Source organism: Bombus pyrosoma, linkage group LG4 (genome assembly GCF_014825855.1).
Source record: "Bombus pyrosoma isolate SC7728 linkage group LG4, ASM1482585v1, whole genome shotgun sequence".
NCBI classification, from domain to species: Eukaryota; Metazoa; Arthropoda; class Insecta; order Hymenoptera; family Apidae; genus Bombus; species Bombus pyrosoma.
Window position 1 is genome coordinate 10,105,181 of NC_057773.1, and position 21,981 is coordinate 10,127,161.

A 21,981-nucleotide genomic window follows, 5' to 3' on the forward strand; every position below is an offset into this window, starting at 1 on the left:
AATTGGGAAAGCACTTTGCCGGCAAACGAAAGATCCGGGTTCGAATCCCGGTCCAGTATCCCGATCAGCCGAATATTTTTCTCTCTACGATACCAAACAATCGGTGTAAAATAAAATTAGAAACGAATACGTTCCTTCGTTCGGGCAATGACACTGTATTGAAAATAACAATGATTGAAAGTAATAATGATTGAACTTCTACGACTAATATGCATACAGTCGAACATTCGAGGTATTGGAAACTGATACGAACAACAAAGCCGTTTCAATTGGCGATCTAATTATTTCGACGAGAATATTTTCGAATTCATGCACATCCAAGCCCCGAAGGCTCATTAATCAGATTGCATTCGTTCTGTTTCAGTGCGTGAAATTTTCTATTTTTGCCACATTCCTCGTAACTTTGTTTGACGAGAAAAACAACGTCGCGCTAATGAACCCTTCACACAATCCGATAAGTTACTTTTTAACAAACAAATTTTGAATAGTTGTTTATGCAACAAATTCGCCATAACACAAAGGGTTCAAAACGTAGCTAGTTCGAATCAATTTCCTGCTCGGCTTATTTTCGTATCCCTCTGGACGCGAATCAACTGGAATTTCCTTCGTTGCTTGCACGGCGCTAATTTTCCATGTAAATACGCGCGTACTACGTGTTTGATTACAGCAAATACCAGGGTAAAGCTACCATGAGACCCATGTTGCATGATCTTTGGTGAACTTGCCAGGTTTTCGGAAGTTAAGGCAGGTTCTCGACAAATGTCTCGGTAATTTTCAGGTTGCTTAATTTCTAAAGGATCTTTTAAACCGAGACAAACACCTATTATAATGTTATTTTGAGCAGTGATGTCTAAAATCGTTAAAAAAGGAAAGAAATATATATATATATACATAGTATTATCGAGTTCCTTGCAGATAATTTTCATTTTTAATTTACTGATTCTACAATTACTAATTTTAATTAATTTTCCACTAAAATCCCTATCTCGTGTTATCGGAAATGTACTACAGCGTCAGACTACTTATGAACATAATAATATATTTCGTTCATTATCGTCATAATGCTCAAGGAACCCTATTAATTAACGATAAAGCGATAATCAGCGAAGCGATGAAATCGAGAAGATGGTGTATCTTCAATAAAATATCAGGGGTTTCATAGCAAGTTCCTTTGGACGTCTTAAGTAATATCGAGAAAACAAGTTTAAGGATTACGTGTATCGAAATTGCCTCCATATTCTTCTTAATGTTCAACGACAGATCATATCGACAGAAAAGTGAACGGATACTTTAATTTCTCCACTGCTCAAAAATTAATCTTCCATTTTCTCGACCGACCAACCATATTTCGACAACACAAACATAGGAATATGTTCAATTTCTCGAAATATCCGACATTAGCCTTTCTCCAATTACGTATCGAATGCTGCGTTACAAGTTATCCGAAAAAGTATTGGCTCTCCATGGACAGGAGGCAATTTTCGCCGATATTTATTGGCCATTTCTCCTCCACCCATTAATAAGCGAATCGACCGATCGAGCAGACGTATCCAGGCTCATTGATTCACGTTAACCAATACATCGTTACGTAGATGTTTCAGCGTGAAACGCGATGACGTGGAACAACGCGCGTTATTCCACGCGTTCCTACTGAGCTATCGGGAAATTCGATGGAAATGCAAAGATCACGCGGCGGAAAGTTGGTATCGTGGAAAATAATCAGCGATAACTGCGTTCCTGTGCACTATCATCGTTGCTCCTCCGATGAAAACAACTGGAAATTTTCTCGGTCTCAGTGAATTTCCACTCGATAAAAGCGAACAAGGAAATCGTATATAACGTGGAGGAAGCAAGGGACCGAGTTTTGAGAGAATTTTAAATTACGATCTCTGAGAAAATTGTAGAAGCAGAGTGGTTCGCCAAAGCATTCGTACGCTTGTAGAAACTTTCTTTTTTAGGAATATATCATGCGTATTATACGAAACATTCTGAAACATTATTAACACCATCACTTATGAGATTCGACTAGATTGATAACATTTGAAACCAATCTGAAAATGTACATAGACGTTGCAAAACGCTTTTCCTGAAAAAAGTTGTTTATGTTTCGCACTTTTGAAATGGCCATGCGAAACGATTAAAATAGGAATTCTTTTTTTTCAATAAACTGGAACGATCTAGGATAATTTTCCTTTGCAATAAAAACAGATATTTTGACGTGAATGGAATTCAACATGCCGCGTTACGTTTAAAACGAATTTATCATAAAAAAAAAAAAGTAAAGAATGAAAGAGATGAAACATATGATTTCAAACAGAAGCGAAATTGACAAATATCGTGACGGTGAAAAAATGTAATAACGATTCAATCTCCGAGGCTCGTGGATTTATAATAGAAAATCGATCTGCAGATAGATCGTCGTAGATCTGTAGCCGTCAAAGCTGGTGAAGAATAATCCGCAATTTTGTTAACAAGATCGTTCGCCATTGCTCGCGGCTACATTGGAAAACAAACGGCTGAAAAAAGAGCTCGCTCTTCGCTATCAGAAATTTCGTAGTTGGATAGAGTTTTCATGCTGCCTCGTTATTTTGGCTTAATTGGAGCGTGTTTTTAATTAGCCCAAGGCTGAGAGACAACTCGCGAGTAACTTACGACACATCTACCCTGTTAAACATTAAACGAGTTTCTCCATTATCATTCAGAATAAGATTAACTAAGTATCTTAGATAATTTGTCTTGAATTATACATTAATTTGTCATTTAATAATACATTAATTTGTCTTTAATAATACAATTTGCAAATCTTTTTTCTTAAATTTTCTGTTAGTAGAAGAAAGGTTTGTTTAAAATATTAAATTAGTTGAGAAAGAAATCTGTTGTTAGTCCGGCTAGCTTAATTAGTCGAGGTAATCTCTTTGGCGGAGGTAAAATCAGGATTTTCAAGGATCTGAAGATTATTAAGCTCTTTCTCCTTACAGTTTTTGAACAGAGGGATTTAAGGTTCCTTTCTTTCCTCAGTTTCTCTGTGATTCTCAATAAAAAAGTTGAAGTTTTAAAATAGATAAGAGATGTTATGGTATTTGTTAGAGTAGGTAAAGTATATTATATCTAGAGGCAGAGAACTTTGCTTTGAATTTCGTTATATTTATATCTGCTCTATATAATACACGTGGTATAATATACATTACTGCGCTTAATTAATGCGAACTAACTGTAGTTACGTTAATCTTCTAGCCCGTGTTCAAATTCTGTTAGGTGTTATGCGAATTCTCTAATTCCCATTTCCGTTCTATGTTAATTCCCATAAAAATGTTTAAACAACTCTCCAAATTTTATCCATGTTTCCTCTTATGTTTCCTCTTTCTTTTACATTTTTCAAAATGTCATTTTCTACTTATTAATTTGAATATATCAACCAAATTTTTGTCCCACTTATTGTACATTATCTATGCACTGTTCCAATAGTAAAAATAAATACCTTTAATAAGAAATAAATACCCTTTACATAGGATAACAGATATATCCGGATTAATCTATTCTTCCCCAAATCGTCGTAATTTATTCCAAGCAAAATCTACGCGACACTCACGACGATTCCATATTTCCTATGTCGGATATTACATTCGTAACATCGTAGTTCGACGCCTCGGTTTATCCGCTCTAAATTAGACAGATTGTCAGTTAGTTAGCAAACATTCGTCGCGCACCGCAAATTTTGCGAGTTCCTTTCGAGCATGGAGATTGCGAGGTTAAGGGTGTAGAAGGGCGAAGAACTTCCGCCAGGTCTTAATCCTTGTCCCAGCCTTCATACCGGAGTAATCGTCGCGTGGGTGGAAATTAATTCGCTCGTCCTGTCATTTTTCCTATCTAGATCACGAGGAGAGCCAGGACAATTGTACGGGTCAGTCTGTTTTCGAGGGCGCGGATCAGATTGTTCATTAGCATTTAAAGCGAATCTCGAGCAATCGTCGACCACGAAATTTTTGTCCACGACAGGACAGTCTTTTATACTCGGAAGAATAGAGACGCGGTAATATGAGATTTTTATGATGTACAGTGGTGATAAAAGGAAATTTTGAAGGATAAACAGTACAAGAACGTCACGGTTTTAGAAAAAGAATTAAATCATGAATACGTGGACATAATACAGATGACTTTTATCAACACAGTAAGAAATGTTTAGTACAAGAATGTTATTGTGAATGTAGTGTAATTATCATATTTACAAAACTATGAACCGTACACTATTTTTCGCCTGCAATTGTATATTTTATTATCGAGGAAGAACAAGCATTTGCACTGGCTGTGAATTCGTTTCCAATTAAATGAATTATGTCAACTGTATTGTCGTGTATTAATTAACGATTCGCATTTATTGGAACGCATCCATGTGGCAAATGCAAATAGGAAAACGAGGAGGAGAAACAGTATCGATCGTTACAAAGAGGAACGGTATTCGTTCTAACGATCGATAGATACGAGATAGGTAGAAGAATTTGCGAAAGATCGCGTGGAATGTTTCAGACGAGTCGGAAATGTCACGATAGGGCCGCGGAAGATCTAGTTACAATAGCGTGAAATTTAAAATCTAATAAGAGGTCTTTAGGATGCGCGTCAGATTCACAGCTGTCAGGGTAGCAGCTGGACGAGAAAGGAAAGTCAACTGCCATGCCAACCGTGGAATCTCGTCATCGTAAGGCCGGCTACCGGATGAAATAATAAAACTCTTCGAGCACGAGATAGTCTGATTTATGGCGGTAAAAGCCCATGTTATCCCGCCTCGCGAGCTGTATTCGGTGATTCATTGGATGGCTGGGACATAACAGGTAAAGAGAGTGGAAAAAATACTATTTCTCTTGGATTATTTTCGACAAGGGGCAAGCTTCTCTCATTAGCTTATCAAAATTCAACGTTACGTCAATCTAACATTTCATTGCATTCTTTTGCAATCAATTTTTTAAAATTGCAGCTACGGAAGGAAATCCCAAAGATTTAATATTCTTATTGATATTCTTTTTGTCGCTATTTTCTCTTTCATTTACATTCTACAATTTAAAAAATTTTGAACACAGCGAACTATTTATAGTACCACGATCGATTATTTCTGTTTAGCACGGATTTATTACGTTCACGTAATTTTTAAGTATTATTTCGCTGCCTGATCATTAATAGGTTAAAAGATTCAGACAAATTCGCAAAGTCACATGAAATTGCTAAATCCGTGTCTTTAGAAAATAATAGCGCTGATTGCGAAAGTAAATTCCAAAGAGCCGCCGATCTCTAACAAATTTAAAAAATGGATCGTCGAATGCAACGCGTTAAAATTCAATTCGTTCGCTCGATACCTTCAATCGGCAACGAGACCCAGCCACCTTGATTACTACGAGACTGATACTCTACACTATAAAAGGAACTAGATCAGTATGCAAGGACCGTCCACCGTGTAACAAGCTCTCGTCGAAAAAGAGACCCGAAGACACACACGTGTAGATACGCGTTTATTTTTCCAGACGAGCCTCGTTTGTTCGTCCTATACTTTCTTCACAAGAAGATCGGTCTAACAGGTGTACAGCCTTATTTCCAGCCAGCTTGTGCCCTTTGGCAAGGTGGTTAGCTCACAATGCATCTTCAAAAGCTTCGACCTTCTTTCAACTCACTCTTTCTCTTCTTTTCATGGCACTTTCAACTAAGGCTGATTGTGGCTGTGTTTTTTTTTCTTTAGAACTTTTTGTTGGCTAACTCGATCGTTTAACGGTGAGAAATAAGAGGAAAATCGAGGAAGATAAAAGGGTGAACCGAAGCTTCGAGCAAACCGAAGGAGAATCGTATCGAGAAAGGACACGAGTAACCTTGGTGAAAGCAGACAGTAGATTTTACGGTTGTGACATCGTACCCGTGGGAAGTCTGGAAACAACGGCTGTCCAAGGTAATTTCAGCCTGACAATTCGGAAAATCGTAAGGTGACCGAGGACAAGTGACAGGAAGGGGAACTGAGATTATGTAGGATAGAACTGTTCTTGTAAACTCGTTATACAGGGTTATACAGATACTATGTATAGATGGACATTATTTTTGGAAATACGCGTATTGTAAAAGTAAGCATTCGTATGACAGACGAATGATTGAGGATCGAGAGAATTTTTATGCTAGTATTGGTCTGTAGCAGAGAGTGCAGATGTGTTCGAAGAATACACGTGGAGATTTGACATGCATGCTACACGAGGAGATCTAACTGCACGTGACAAGAATGTACGATGTGTGTAATTTCTTTAAGAATGTCACAGAGAAGCAGGAGAGTTCTATGTGAATTATTGGAAAATCATAGAAATAAATTCTTATAACTTTACAATTTCATTCTATATCTAACGATTACGAGCCTACCTACTCGACATTCCATATCACGTTTAAACTGAGATACTTCGTATGAAAAGTATAAAGAACGGCTCAGTTTAAGAAACGACGAAAGACGTCTATCGTTAAGAACAGCGGTTAATTTAAACGAAAAGTATTTAACTACCGTACGTACAATTTCCTTTGTTCTGGAGTTCGGTTTAGAAAGGGAGGCACGCTACTTTGCTCGCAGCAAGAAGCTTTTGAAACAATAAAGTTTCTGAAAGCGAGAACGAGTGCCCTGCAATTAGAGTGCTTTTTGGGTGAAATAATTTCGACGAAAATTACCGAAAAGGAGACGTTATGGGATTTCATTGCAAATGGTCGCGTTCATTTAATCAGCGAGATGAGCCATGGCCGAAGCTTCTAATCGCTCGGTTGATCGGGGCTGAAACAGGCACATGGACGAACCTTGAGATGCGATTTCTTTCTTTGTTCGCTGTCTTTGTGCCGAGGATAATCTCGCTGAAAAGCGAAAGGAAGCCGTACGAGCTTAATCACGTGACGGCCGACTGCTGCGCTCATTTCACTAATTGGGTAAAACTAATAATAGCCAGCAGTCACTGTTTCTTTGCCCCCTTTCGTATCGTCTGTAACTTTGGCCGCGCGCTATGCAAAAACTTGCCCTCTTCGGTTAACGAACTTGCTCTCTTCGTTCGTACTTGCCCGGGATCTAATTGAAATTTACGGTCCTCTTGTCGATTTGCAAATTCAATCTCGCCCCCTCCACAGTACGATAGGAAAATCGTTTGTTTAAATCCGTGGAGCAAAATTAAAGATCGCTGTTGATTCTTTTTAACGCGAAAAACAAACACAGCAGGGGAATTTTTATACAATACGAACGAAACAGTAATATTTCAATTTGGGTCACGTCCGTGATACGATGAGAGCAGGACTTTTCTCTATTTGCCACTGTGTAACGGTGGCTCGATATTTTTACGTTTTATACCAATGGAAAAACCTAGGTATTTTTATTCAAATGCCCAGTATTGCGTAATCTTTATCAATGGGAAAACACGGGTACGCCACTTTACAAGCGTATATTTATTGAGGTCTTTTTTCTTTTTATAGTTGATTAATCGATGAAAATATGTTTTAATAAATAATTTTTATTAATTTGTGTCTCTCCCAAAATTATTTCGTTAAAGAGAATGTATATGTAGGTCAAATTGCGTCCATAATAATTATAACATTTTCTTTTGACTCGTTAAATCTATTCAAACGACAGAATTCGAAATTTTTGTTTTCGCAATTGAGACAGATTGGTGCTTTTGATATGGTGAAGAATTAGAATTAGAAAGAAAGAGTTTCATTTTCTATGCAGCGCTATATATGCTACCATCGTGCAAAACTCAAGCTATAACAAAAGTTCAGCCATCGCGCTATTATTAGAAAACTCTTTCTTTACGTCGCCATTAAGGCGAATCATTAATCTACCCGCCCTTTTCCACAAAGTATTTCCTCGTTTCTCTGCATATACCTCATTCACCATTTTCCTCGAAATAAAACACGGACTAGCGGAACGAATCTGTCACTGTATAAAAGATGGCGTATCGAACAGAGACCATAATCTCGTTTCACCTGCAACCATCATTCGATTAAACCTTCAGACATATCTATTTCCCTTTTTCCTCCCTCGAATTTCCGGACGTTGTTTCGTACCTTTGAAGGAAAATCTTCGGTATTAATTCAATTCTCCCTCTCCTTTTCTCTTTCTCCTTTTCTACTAGACACATTTCTCCTGGACGCAATTGTCGATTCAAACGAGTCGTTCGAGGGCACTTTAAGCGACCGTCGACTTTAAAAGCCAGCGAATTAAGTTGCCCGACTCGGCGAGAAATGCGGTTTCTTTTGTGACAGCCATTCCTCCAACTCCGTCTCGTTTTCCTTGGCGCTGTGTTTTATAAAAGTAGTTACGTCTGACGGGCCTGGAAAAATCTATTTACCAAACCAGCCTATGCCCAATTATTCTATGTAGAAATATCGCGTTTTTCGTGTCGGTTCATTACAGTGTAGATAGAATAACGTATTTAAATTTTATTAGCGCTATAATGAAAATCGACTATGACGGCTACATTGTTAGTGATATATAACAATGTAACATAATATAATATAACATAATATGGTATAAATATGTCGTAGATATATGTAAAAATTTTGTATGGTAAATGGTCGAATATTTGTACAAGCCACTGTAGATCAATTGAAGCAGAAGCTGCACACATATGTGGTTTATAGCGACTATATAGAACAGTGTTCGAAAATGGCTCGAATAACAGTCAAGCCGAAGGGTTGCATTCCCGGAAAGGAAACCTTCTAAGGAAACCCTGGAAATATTGAAACATCTACAGTAACATAAATAAAGCCACCAGGATTATATATACTATCTAAACCTATTTATTAATTAGTTAGTTGGTTAATTAAGATTTGGGACTAGTTTTAAGTCTATTCGTTCTCCGAAGAAATCACTAACAATGTCCGAGTTTATCCTTTTTATTACATATAGGATAAAATGGCCAGGTTACTTCTAGACATTTTTGATATTATCGCAGACGTATGATCTTGTTTGTACCAATTTTTCTTCGTCGCTTTTTTTTCTGAATTCGTAGATTTTGTTTGCATGAAGAACAGTGGCCACAAAAGGACGCGGTGTTTCGTACAAACAAAACGTAGAAAATTTGATTATCTTGACGAACTGTGTCGGCTAGAATAATAAGAGAATGTGAACCAGATGGCCCCTGTATATAGTATGCCCTGCTAAGCCCTGACAGACGTTTGCATTTTCAGCACCGCAACTTCGCGTTATTAAGGTAAAGAATTCTTGTGGAATTTCATCAAGTTTTTAAAATGAGATCAAAACTCAAGTGTAACACAACTTCGAGTAATTGATAAGGGAGACGACGTACGACATACGGCAATGAAATTTGGAATATTGAATTTTTATATTGTTATATTTACATATATTAATATTATAATATAATAATTATAATATTTATATATTTTTATATATTTAAATATTGAATTTTAAGGAGAAATTTTTTAAGCGAGGATTTTTTAATCCTCAATCGAGAAGAAAGACAATGACGAACAGGTAGCAATCAAATAGGTTGGAATAAGTTTGTAAAACAACAAGTTTCTCTCTACCAAACTTCATATTTTTCTACTGCTTATATGTATTAGGTCCTCTGTTTCCAAATGAAAAAAAAGAGGACTGAATTCCCCAGGGATGCGACAACACAGGCGTTTCGAAATTTCGTTTCGTTACGAGAGGTGACAGGACAGTTAACTGATGCCAGGCCAGACACACTAATCTGAATGCAAATCGAGGAAAAGTAGGAAGATCCGCGTGTTCCAAGTACAAACGTCACTATTTTGCAGCCTTCCAAAACGTCACATCGCCAACGAGATCTGATTGAACGTGCCAGTTTAACACGAACTATTTCCATAGCTCTTTATTAAGGCTCAACGGACTTGTTTGACTCGCTTTGTCAGGCAACGATCGCTTTCAAATTATTTTACTAGCGTGCGAAACGTCCGCTGTGGCATCGAACAGGCTACTTTCTATGGAGTTTTTTTCCTCGTATTGTTTTACATCCAACAGTCGATACGTGTTTTGCAGTTTCTGTCCTTCTATCTTTCTCATCGGCCTCGTTTTTGCGCTGCCACGTACTTTGCGATCGATAAAGTATCACGACGGTGGACAGAAGCGGGATTTTCCGCGATTACTACAAATTGTCCAAAATAACTCGTCCTCGTAATTTTTGATTCGGTGAACTTTGCCTTTGTCCCGAAAAATTGCGAGTCAATACAGTGGAGCCTCGATTATCAGAATATCCATTAACGGAACGGTCGATCATTGATCGGTGGAGATTTGAGGATGGTCCTTTGTAAAAAGAGAAAAACAAATTGGAAGCTTATAATAGAAACCGGAAGCAATTGTTAGATTTTTATTCAAAACCTTCCGACCCTGATTATAAAAGTCGATACCGTAGCGCGAGTGTTTGACGTAACCGGAGTGATTCTAATTTTCGTCATCGTCAGAACTGCTGATAAATTAATCGATTATCGAAATGACCATCTCATCCAAAGTATCCATCTATATTATCGTTCTTTATAATTCCGAAAAGAATTTCGAATCCCTTTAGAAGCCTTCCAACATCGTACAATCGTGACTATTGACTTGGCACATCCATTTAACGGAGCAAACAGTCACGTAGCCGGATAAAAATCAATCCATCGCATGTGCACGAAGCGAATATCGAAGAGCGGTGCGATAACAGATCGCGCAAACATCCTGAGAACGCAGACACAGATATTTGGTATGGTCGGGTTTCGGGTCACATGGAACTTTTACCTGTATAACTCTCGATTTGTTGAGAATCGTATTCCCGGACGGTTGGTATCGTTCCATGTCCCTCAAGATGCCCCGCACTCCGACATCCTCCGCGTCGACCAGACGGAAGGCAGTGATATTGACGAAATTATACTTGAAGTCCTCGAGGTCGAAGGTCTCGATATCCTGGAACAGGGACGGATAGATCGCGTTTCCGAACCGTTTAGAAGACCCGCCTCGGGGCTGTCTGTCTCTTCTTCGAAGCTGAGTGTACTTACGAAAGTTGTGAAGAGATAGTGGTACTTGTAGTCGTTCATTTGCAGCTGCAAGATCTGAAAGTAGACACGTGCATCGATTTATTTTCCATGGCGATGATTTATTGCTTGATCGATTATTGATTCGATTTCAATTGATATTTATTGAGCGGTTATTAATTTACGTACTGTTATATTTTACTAGTAGAATGTAAGTTCACGTATCATAAGAAGCTGTGACCGTGACCTCTCTTTAAAATGAAATAATTCAGTGGATTACGACGCTTAATTCGTTTCTGAATTATACTTTACGCCGCAGAAGGAAATACCACGCAACTAAGAGCAATTTTTCCGTAAAGATATAGAAATGAAATTCAATTTCCAGTAGGATTTATATTACTTTCAATTTCTGAAAAATCACTCGAGGTACAGGGCAGCGAATGTTGCGTTACATGATTTAGATGTCAAAAGAAAAGGAAAAGGAACGGTGTTACGAAATCAATATCGCATAAAAGCAAACGCGGAGAAAGATCGGAATGCCTGCAAGATATTTACATTGGGGACGCGTTGGGATTATCGAAGCCACGGGCACAGGAAATCGATACAGGAATATGTATTTACCATTCGTAGAAAATGATGCATATGCTCCGGCCTGGTATCTACGATGAGATTCCGTATTTCCTTGCTTTTCATCTCGGAGAGAACCTGCCTGTAGGAATCCGGGTCGGCCTGCCTGAGGTTAACCTCGATCTCTCGAGACTTCGGCGACCTGACGAGTTCTCGTAGCTTCACCAGTCCTGAAACACGCGATTAATTTACTTGTCACATCGATTAGAGTCAGAACCAATCAACTCGAAACTGCTCGCGCTTCTTGTAACTGCGTTCTCGCGTCAACGATCATCAATTTTACGATCTTTGATAATCACGCGCGATGGCAAACGTTATCAAAAGTGTGAACATTTTCTTACAGAATTTTTAGAATAACTGGCTTGTTGCAACCAGTTGATTATCAAATGCACACAGATTGCTCTATTACGGTACAACTTATATTAGGTTGTCCGAAAAGTTTCTTTCGTTTCATAAGCTGATAGTAGATGAACAACAATTTCTCTTTTATATTATTTTATTGAATTAGATACGTTCCATTTCGTTCCATTTCTATTATTATGTTCGTGCATAATTCAATAAACTAATATAAAACAAAAAACATCTCCAAAGTTTATTCAAATTAAACTCGTGCCACTTTTCCTCGAAAGTCTTCAATTCTTAATTTTCTTTCGATCGAAATAGCTCAATGGTGCTGAGCTAAAGTCGATAATTGCTACAGTAGATATGTACGAAGAATTTGGCGCAACTTCTCAAGAAAATATTCTCGTATACGAGTGACCCCGATCGTTTCAATAATTGCGAGACCGCCGAAATATGTAGCTCCTTCGCGGATCTTCTTAGATATTATTAGAGTGGCCGTTTAATGGGTCGGAAACCCGTGAATCGCGTCGCCCGATGAAATCAATACTTCCCACCGCCTGAGTAATCAAGGTATCATCTCGACTTGCGGGTCTTCCGAGGTTCGAGTTCGTTCCCTTTCAAGTTTCCACTCGGAACTTGAACGTCCGGGATTCCCCGTTTGGTGGACTAACGTTTCGTCCATTCTCTTAGGTCGATCGAGTCCTTCGAACAACGAGAATCAACAAACTTTCACGAATTCGATCATTGCAGCCGATTATTCCAAAATGTAACATTGCAATATTTTGTTGATTTATAGATGTATATTAATAATCAACGACCATTGTATCGGATATCGTCGTGGAATTATTTAACAGTACGGCTAGGATGTAATACTGAAATCATCGACGATGAAATTACAAATAAATGAAAATGAAGAATATATGAAAATATAGATAATTCACTTTTACCCACGTACTTTGCAAAAATTCAAATTACCGAAAATGTACCGTTGCAGAATCCATAAAATCCCTTTGAAAAATTACGAATTCATTCGGAACACTCTGGTCCAAACTGTCGATAAGCTACATATTTTCAAAAGCTGTACCAAATTTGAATGTAGCTTAATATTTTTCTAAACAATAATCTATCCACGTTGACATATTTCTATTTAATTGAGGTAGAATACACAGGAACATGTTTTATGTATTAAAATCGAAAACAAAATCGAGCGAAATAGAGTGAAATTGGAAAGGGTTAATATTTCATTGTTCGATCAAGTTAAACGAGTGATTCATCGCAGCAAACAGGACGAATAGATTTTTCACTCGCGATTTCGCTCGCGAAGAATTCGCCAGATTTTCCTGTTGCAGACCCGTTAATTAACGCGGGCAAATCCGTAGACAGGCTAACTAATCCCCCAGCAAGAAACGGAATTTAATTGTCGCTGATATAGCAAACAAGCTGGTCTAGCGTTCGCAGTATTTGTAAGCATTGAGTTTCCTTTGGAGATGGAGATTGTTTGCTTGTCCATCGTTAAGGAAGATACATCGTTAGGGTAGCAACGTAAAAATGGAAGTACAATATATTCCCGAGCCAATGAGTTGGAATTTTTTTTTATCTTGGTTTTTAATTGAAATTACATTTTTTATGGGAAACTTTTTTTGCATACTTCGATGAACGGCTGGATAATTTTCTTTCATTACGGGTCGCTAATAAGACAAAGAGAACAATTAATTCTTTCGTGGTAAACAGAGAGCAATACGATAACTCAATTCAATATTACAAATGAGCGGATTTTACGCGAGTGAAGCAATTCCACTGCAAGTTAAATGAACTGGCACAATTCGTCGTTTCAAATTCAATACGAACAGCATCTGCTCTCGACGCGCTTCGAAAGTTCTTCGTGTTGAAATTCAAATGACTCGAGTACGTGGCGACAATAACAACATAAATCATCGAATCTTCCTTTTTTCTTCATGGGCAAAGTATTTTATGATTGCCAGAAGTCTACAGTTGGTCTTAGAATAAAAGGGAAAAATCAAAAAGGAGAGATGACTGTTTATAAATCTTCGCCTGCGACCAAATGAGAAGTCCAGACTTGAGCAAACTGTTCCAACTACATGGCTGATTCGAGGGGGTAAAAACGCGAGAAGAAAAAGGAGAACATCGCTTCAAGGTAGTGGATGATTTCTCTTGGGGCGTTCAAGACCGCTTGAGACACGAAACAAATTATTATATCGGCATTTACTTACTTTAATGACAAGCACTTACGGTCGTGCCTCGAATGCCGATAACCGCTGTCGGATGAAATATTGCGCCGGCACGGTGCGAGGAAGGAAGTCATTCATTTTTTCCACCTCGATCGGGAACGGCTGGTATTCCGGAGGAATTGAATTGTTCGCGTCTTTTCGGTTTACATATTTTATCGAAACAAGCGGTTCGATCACGATGATTAATGGCCCGTGACATCCTGTTACTTTATCGTTGTTCGCTAATAGAAAGAAATTAATGTCCACGATTTCCGACATTTTTGTGATAGATGAGAATGCAATAGTGAGAATTCACGCGGATCACGAGTGAATGTGAATGTTTACGCCGGAGTATTGGTAAGAAGGAATGAGGGACGATTTAGGAGAATGCACGAGGAAATTTGGATGTACGTGGCAATTAATATCGGTAATTGATTTGTAGATCATACGGGCTACGCAAAATTGGCACATGATTTTGCAACTAAGTATGAGCACGTTTTGCACGCGCAGACGTAGAATTCTGTTGCCAGAAAGTAATTCTTGAGGTTGTAAATACTGGCTTTGACAGAGGAAAAGATCAAACAACGGAGATTAAAAAATTCACAACAATAGTAGTAACAAGTGTTCGTAAATCTGAGCAGCTGAATTTATCCGTAGAAACTTAACATTATGCGTGTGAGATCTATATAATAGAGAAATAACAAGGACAGTGTGTGAATAATTGAAAAATTGTGCTAAACTTTTGAAAATTTCAAGTTTACTCATTTCATTACCAACGTCGGGTTTATTGAAACAATTAAAATGACCAATATGAAATTTTCTCTTTTCACAATTTTTTATCATGTTATTTCATTTTATAAACTGAGTATTATCCGATTTTCAGCTTTTACCATTCTATATCATTTTGATATTCTATATCATCATATTATTTTATTTTATAAACTGACTATTATCAAATTTTCAGTTTTTACCATTCTATATCATTTTATTTTACATCCATCGAATAGAATTCTGTGATTTATGACTCACACACGTCGATATATCACGTAACCCTTAATCATTATAATACACACCTTAGGGCGACATGCCATAAATCCGACACCGCCCTGACGAGCTTTCCCCTAAATACATCGTTAAAGCTCTCGTTACATACACTGATATTTACATATTTCCTAGAAGACATTTTGTCGTCCTTTACGATAATGACTGGGTTTATTGCGCCCGTCTTCAGCTCCGCGTTTTTCTCAGATAACGAGGCACCCTGCGATCCTTCGTTATGTTGTGACAACGAATGGTCCGGTGTCTCTAGTCACGGGACTCCTTAATCTCGGTGTCTGACACAAAGATGGCGTTAAACACCCTAGGATCCTTTCTTCTGGCTGTAAATCCGCGAAATCTCCACCTCTCGAGCCCGTTTCGCACTTTCCTTCTTATCTTTTCCTCTTTGCTCCATCAAACACGTTCTCCGCTTCTATCTGCTTCTTCTTTCAAACAATTCTCCTTTTTTCTCTTCCTCCTCCTTCATTCTGTTTCTTTAGACACTTTGCCTTCTTATCCCTTTCTAACCTTTGTAGCTTTCTCACGTGACGCAATTCTGAATTTTCCCACAGTCATTCGGGATCGTCTGGCAGAGCAGCGTGTCATCTTTCAGCTTCTACTGCAGCATTGGATTCCGAGTAATAGAATCGTAGGAAACCCTTTTCAACTTTGCGCATATTACGACTTGAAATTTTATTAACAAGGTCAAAGAATACCGGAAGTTTCGAATGGCGGCAATTTTTTAACCTGCGGCGTAATCCAAGATTTCATCTACAGGCAAATCATCTATACAAAATCTCTAATAGTATAAAGTCTTTTTAGGGATATCCAAGGAAGCATCCAATTCCTTCGATCCTGAAGACTGGATTCGGCTTCCTCGCGTCTCGAGAATCAACGATGAACCATGGTCCTGGACCATCACCATCTATTGTGAAAATTCTCGCCACCGCCTCCATAGCCTCTTTCGATCCTTTCTCTCGATCCTCCTTATTCTACGCTCTGTGTTCGCTCTTCTCAGGAAACATCCTGGACAATGGAAAGGTGCAATGCCGCATTTTAAGCTGCAACGGAAGGAATGCCTTTTATCCCTTCCTTGTACTCGAACAGACTTATAATATTTCCAATAGCCTGACAATTGAAGTCACGAAACCTCGTGAAATCCACTTCGACGAGAGTTTATTTTGGCAAACGCAATTTCGAAGATTCTTCAGCAACCAGTCCATGACACTTGGAAACTGCAGTTCTTTGAGGTATACAGCCATACGCGAAACCACTCTATGAGTATTTTTGTCACGGAAGACGAAAATCGCTTCGAAACGTTCGCGTCACCGACAGATGTACGCGATATTGGCAGGCGCGTTGAAGATTCCAGGAACATGCCGGAAAAAGTGGCGAATGACGTTCGTCTCCTGTCGAGGTAGAGATAGGGGATTTGGACATCGGAGAAATATGTATCCAGTCTGCCACGTACTTGTTACTCTAAATCACCGGAAACGAGAACTGACGTTGCCTCTCAGCCTCAGTGGTCGTTTTTCTTTCAGTTGCGTGGAAAAATTATTAAGCGTGGTAAATAACGAAATAGTTTATTGAATATCACAATGGAACCTAGGTAATGCGAATTTCAAGGAGAAGGTTAGAGTCTTCAAGCTATGGAGATCTTGTCTTACCGAGTTTCTCGAACAGTACAAAAATCTTAACAAATGGAAATGACCTCAAGAGACTTTGTACGAAGATTAACAGTTTTCGAATTGAGAAAGACAAATTTATATTTTGGACGAATTATTAGCTCATAAGAATAGATTACACTTTACATTGTGGTGCAAGTATCCAAGAACATTTTGCCATTTGTGATACAGCGTTTACAGTTACAAGAAAGGAACTTTTGCGTGCGACAAGAATTCGATGCAAGGTATTTGTAGATTATCTATTTCATGTACTTTGTTGACGCGCTTTTGCTGCTTTTTAAGCAATTTGAGTATGTATCTAAAGATTTACTGACTTCGTTAACGTGTCTTTTGTCGCTACGTAGTTTTTATTTGTTAAAGCGCTCGCATTTTTGATTTAAATATATTTGTCGTCTTTTTCCCGGCGACCAGAGCTACGGGTAATCTCCTGTCGTATTGCACGAAGGAGAACCACGACAGTGAGTGAGAAAGTGGAGGGTTTAGAAGAAAAAAGAAGGTGCTGTAGATTCAAGAATTCAAATTGAAATCCGATCGTGGAGACCTCCCAAATAGAAATTCAAGACTTTTCAGCGTGTAACTTCGCCCACGAATAGAAATTCAAGACTTTCCACCGTTTGTCGTGTAACTTCAGCCGCGAGTAGCTCCCTTAAGTTGAATTAAACGCAGATTCCCATCGTGCAACTTACGCTGTGCCGAAGAATGTGTTCGCGATGCAAAGCAGCGTCTAAGTTTCTAAATTTTCGCGACGAATCTGGCGAAGGATTCCCTGGAGGCCTTTAGAAACGAGGGTGGAAACTTTTTAAGGCGCGTTCACGTGGCTCCTTAATAAGGCGCAAACGATCAAAGACGGAAAATTAACACGTGCGTTAAACGCCGGTAGCAGACGATCTCGAGGACTAGAAATTTCCCACGAGCACGTGAATCCTCCCTTCCGGTTCTTGCAACTCGATGGAAGACGCCGCCTGCAGCTTGAGTAACGAGGGTTAACGCTGACAGCGAAATAACGAAGGGCGGGGTCATGTTAAAGCGTTATTAGGATCGTTGAAAATCTTGCTGGTAAACCTGTCGCGACCTTTACCATGAAATCCATGAACTTCGTCTCGAATTATTGAGCTCGTGCGTGCAATAACCGTCGTTAAATTATAAATATCGAATCGAGGACGAATAGTACCATTCTTCCCATTTCTGCAGAAAAAGATTCAGGAAAAATTCGCTATTCGCTTAAATGGGAATTAAATATTCGATATCCTAACATTGTATTAAGTTAGGAAGGTATATGATTTAATTAGGAAGGTATACAATAATCCTCAGTCTAAAAAATTAGGATTAGAACAATCTGTCTCCATGAAAATGGCGACACGTTGTCACGACAAGTAACGAAGAAAGAAATTGAGAAATGTCAATGTTTAATAGTCCTGTTACATTAAAGAATAAAATTTAAATTATTCAAGATAAAGACAACCCGGGCACTTTATCTAGTTTCAACTGAATGTAACTCTGGGCAAAATTCGGGCACTAAATCACGCATAGTTTATCAGTGGTTAAGTTGGAATCGCCTTGGTAGAAACGGATTAAAGTTCGTCAGAGAATCGTCTGGCGGTAGTTCCGCTTTCACTGCGGAAAATTGGGAAGTTAGGACGAACAGAGAATCGGCAGGTCGGTAGCTTTGAGCCACGATCCGGACGTATTCTACTCCGATGGGGGACCAGGATTCGTTACTTTCTGGTGGCAACATCGTCGACTATATTTGAAAGTGAAGGAAACACGGAAATTCCGGGGCTTCGGTAAATCTCTGTTGGGAATCAGTTTGGTAACGGATAGGGAATGGTTTGTGTCTCGAGTTGGTGACGAGTGTGGTGGTAGGCGATGACTGTGAGTTGTAGGTTACAGGGGTGTTCTAATCGGCTTGTACGTATAACTTTCGTGCACCTCCGCAAATAGATAAGCTCGCTAGTCGAGATGGTTAAGCTCGAGGCGTGTTTTCATCGGCACCTGGTTAAGTTCGCGCAAATCCCATGGAGCCTTCGAAAGGAAAGCGTTTAAAGAAACTTTGCGCGTATTAGCGGTGCTTCGTGCCCTGACTTCGGCTTTCTTAAAAATCTCCTGATTGAATCGCTTCAAATATAAACTGAAGTTTGGATTAAATTCATGGAAGAGAGTTGTGGTTTGTTTATGTAGAAATTTAGATCATCGTTTTATACGGCATATAATCTGATGCATTTATAATTCGAAATGGGCAACGAGAGGCCTGTCTGACGACGAATGTGCCATTTCCCCTTCGGTGACAGCGAAGTCCTCGATCTCGCCCGGGGAAGAGTCACGTTTCACTGCGCACGAAATGCGGTGGTGACGCACGTGTTGTAACAATCTGTCACAGGAATATTCCAACGCTCGGGCATGCAGTCGATGCTTACAGCGGATGAATTTACGCGCTTCTATCGTAATCCAGGTTGGACCTGGCTTATCAGTTACTGAGAAATCTATATAGAATTAGATAATAATAATATTGTCCATTTAATTGAGGGATGTTATTAATGTTACCAACTACAGTCGTTCAAAATCGTCAAGAATGTGAAAGACTATTTATAAATATAAAAAATTAACGATTAAATAAATTAACAAATATATAGCACGTAAATAAAATAAAAGCAATTTAGTCCCTCCTTTCTTCATCCTTTCCTCACTTTAGTCCTTCATTTTTCTGTTAAAGTTTGCTATTCAACAAATTTTCTTAGCAGACCGGCTTGCAGCTCACACGCGGCACTTGGTAAAAATTCATCCTGTTAGATGTCGGTCATTGTTCCTTTCCTTGCTAGAAAAGTATCATAACGTCATATCCCAAAGGATCTTCTGGCATCCAGATGCTCGGTACAGGATCTAATGGTTCTCGGTACTTTGTAATGCTGAGCTACTTTGTGTGTCTCGCTGCAGATCCATTGGAGGTGGTGACTGCAAAAAATTGGTTACCTCTTAGAAATAAGTAATTAGTTGTCAATCGCCACCCTTAGTTGCTAGTTGTTCCTCTTAGTCGTCGCTCATCAGAGTGTCCTCAATCGTAGTCGTCACTTGTTCTAGCTAATAGTTGCTTGTGGTCTCTAATTAGACGTCACCTTCGCTACTTTATTTGGTATCTCTTTGTCTGTAGCAATCGTTCCAGTAATTATTTTCCACATTAGTAGATGGTCCTTCTAGCTTTTACTTAGTCGGCACACCACATGCAAGAACCAACAAATCCCGCAATATTCGATCAATTTATATTAATTAATATAAATACCTTCCTTTTTATAAAAGTTTGGTAATAGAGCAGACGTGGTCGTGGCTAAATTATACACCAAAGTGCTATATATTTATCAATTACAGCACCTGCAGCAGTGGACCAAACATTTCATTTTACCACGTGATCATGGAACAAACGAGTCTTGTGTCCGCTCAATTTAGCCCGCAACAGCGCGGATCGTCGTTTCTTTGACGCCTCAAAGGGGAACCGCGAAACTTGGAAAATGTTAATTAGAATTCCGCGCGGAGAAACGGGTCGAAATGAAGCCGAGCACGATGTCTGATAGCGCGCACGTGCACCTTACATAATTCTATTCAGCCCCTTACATTATTCATCGTCGAAGATCAGGAGACCCAAAGAATGGCGATGAAACGGGGAAACTGAGGCGTAACCGGTTGAAAGCGCTGCAAGGAATCCTCGTGCAGTTCAAAACCGCCATTTCGCAAATTAATTAGACGCGATTCGGCTTCAACCAGGTGGACGCTTCCTTCGGCGAACGCGGGACGTTTTCTCATTATGAATGAATTTCATTATCTCGGTTTTTGCACTCCGCGGGCGAGTGTTATTAATCGATGTTATTTCATTACCGTAGATCTTAAGTGTTCCTAATAGGTCTGGTAATTGGGAGAGGCTTCCCTCCGCCGGCTGTTAAGCAAATTGATAATCTAACGGAGTAAACCCGCCGAGACTATCGGCGCAATTAACGTTCCTCGTCTCAATCAGCTCGATTCACTCAGACCTCGTTTAAATCGAAACTTTTATTCAGTTTCGGATACAACGACTTCCATTCGTCAGAGATGGAACCGAATTAATATTCAGACAGACCGTTCGAACTCTCTCGAGTTTCTTTATTATACCTCAGTCGAATTGTAACGAAGGAGGAATTGGAAGAATCGTAGGGATTTCCAAGTTGGACCGTTTGTGTTTTAAAATCCGTGTGTTGGTCGATATCGCAATCGTATTGAATTGCCAGATTATAAATATGCATCCCGTTTAACGCTCATTACAGATCGCTTGAAAACGACCTGTGGGACTTGATATTATATCTCTGTCAATATTCTGTCTTGAAAAGAGTTACGAATTCGTCGGTATTCGAGAACGTACTAGAATGATACAATTATCAAGTACTTAAGACGACTCAAGATGTTTGTTTTGTCAGTGTTATCTCTGGAAATTCATTCTCGTTCTTGAATTCACGAAAGAAAACTAATTAAACTTTCAACGTAGTTCGAAACTAACCCTTATCAAGACAACTTTGTTTGTTTCTAGTTTCCGTATCGACATCGATGTCGCGATTACATGGGGAGAAACCCTAACCGGTAGCCGAGAGTAGTACAAAACACTTTTCGTCAAACATAAGAATCGCACGACATTCGACAAGATCCATAATTTTCAAAATTTGTAAAGGAATGAAGGAGTAAAAAAAAAAAAAAAAGAAAGAAAGAAAGAGAAAAGAAAGAAATGATGGAATTACTCACCATAGTCGTCCTCGTAGATAATGGCGACCTTGGTCCAGTTGAGAAACTCCATGATGTCCTGATAAGCGGCGTTGAGCAAACTTTGTGCGGGATAGAGGTTGATGCTGAACTCTTTCGCCTCCGTGTCCAGGTCCAGCCTGGCTTCCAGATGTGGAATGTCCAGTGCGTCGCAGATGCTATGGATGTGTTGGCCCAGGATGGGATCCGATGGGCCAAATACTGCCTGCACCCCGTACTTGACCTGTTGACACGCTGTAACAAACGTGGAGCTCGACTATTCATTTGTTCACTTGGTATTTTGCGATGCAATATCATTTACACGTCGCCAG

The 21,981-nt window shown here is 39.1% G+C and overlaps 1 protein-coding gene across 6 annotated transcripts in view; it reads right to left on the minus strand.

The window, feature by feature from the left end:
- The window catches only part of LOC122566726 (glutamate receptor ionotropic, kainate 2), a 112,210-nt gene that overhangs the window by 39,980 nt on the left and 50,249 nt on the right, over positions 1 to 21,981 (minus strand). For all 6 annotated transcript variants that reach the window (XM_043724393.1, XM_043724390.1, XM_043724388.1 and 3 more), the window contains exons 4-7: positions 21,653 to 21,904; positions 11,599 to 11,774; positions 11,002 to 11,055; positions 10,745 to 10,909 (exon numbers count right to left, since the gene is read on the minus strand). In XM_043724393.1, coding sequence (XP_043580328.1) covers positions 10,745 to 10,909; positions 11,002 to 11,055; positions 11,599 to 11,774; positions 21,653 to 21,904 — 647 coding nt within the window. The remainder of the gene's footprint in view (positions 1 to 10,744; positions 10,910 to 11,001; positions 11,056 to 11,598; positions 11,775 to 21,652; positions 21,905 to 21,981) is intronic.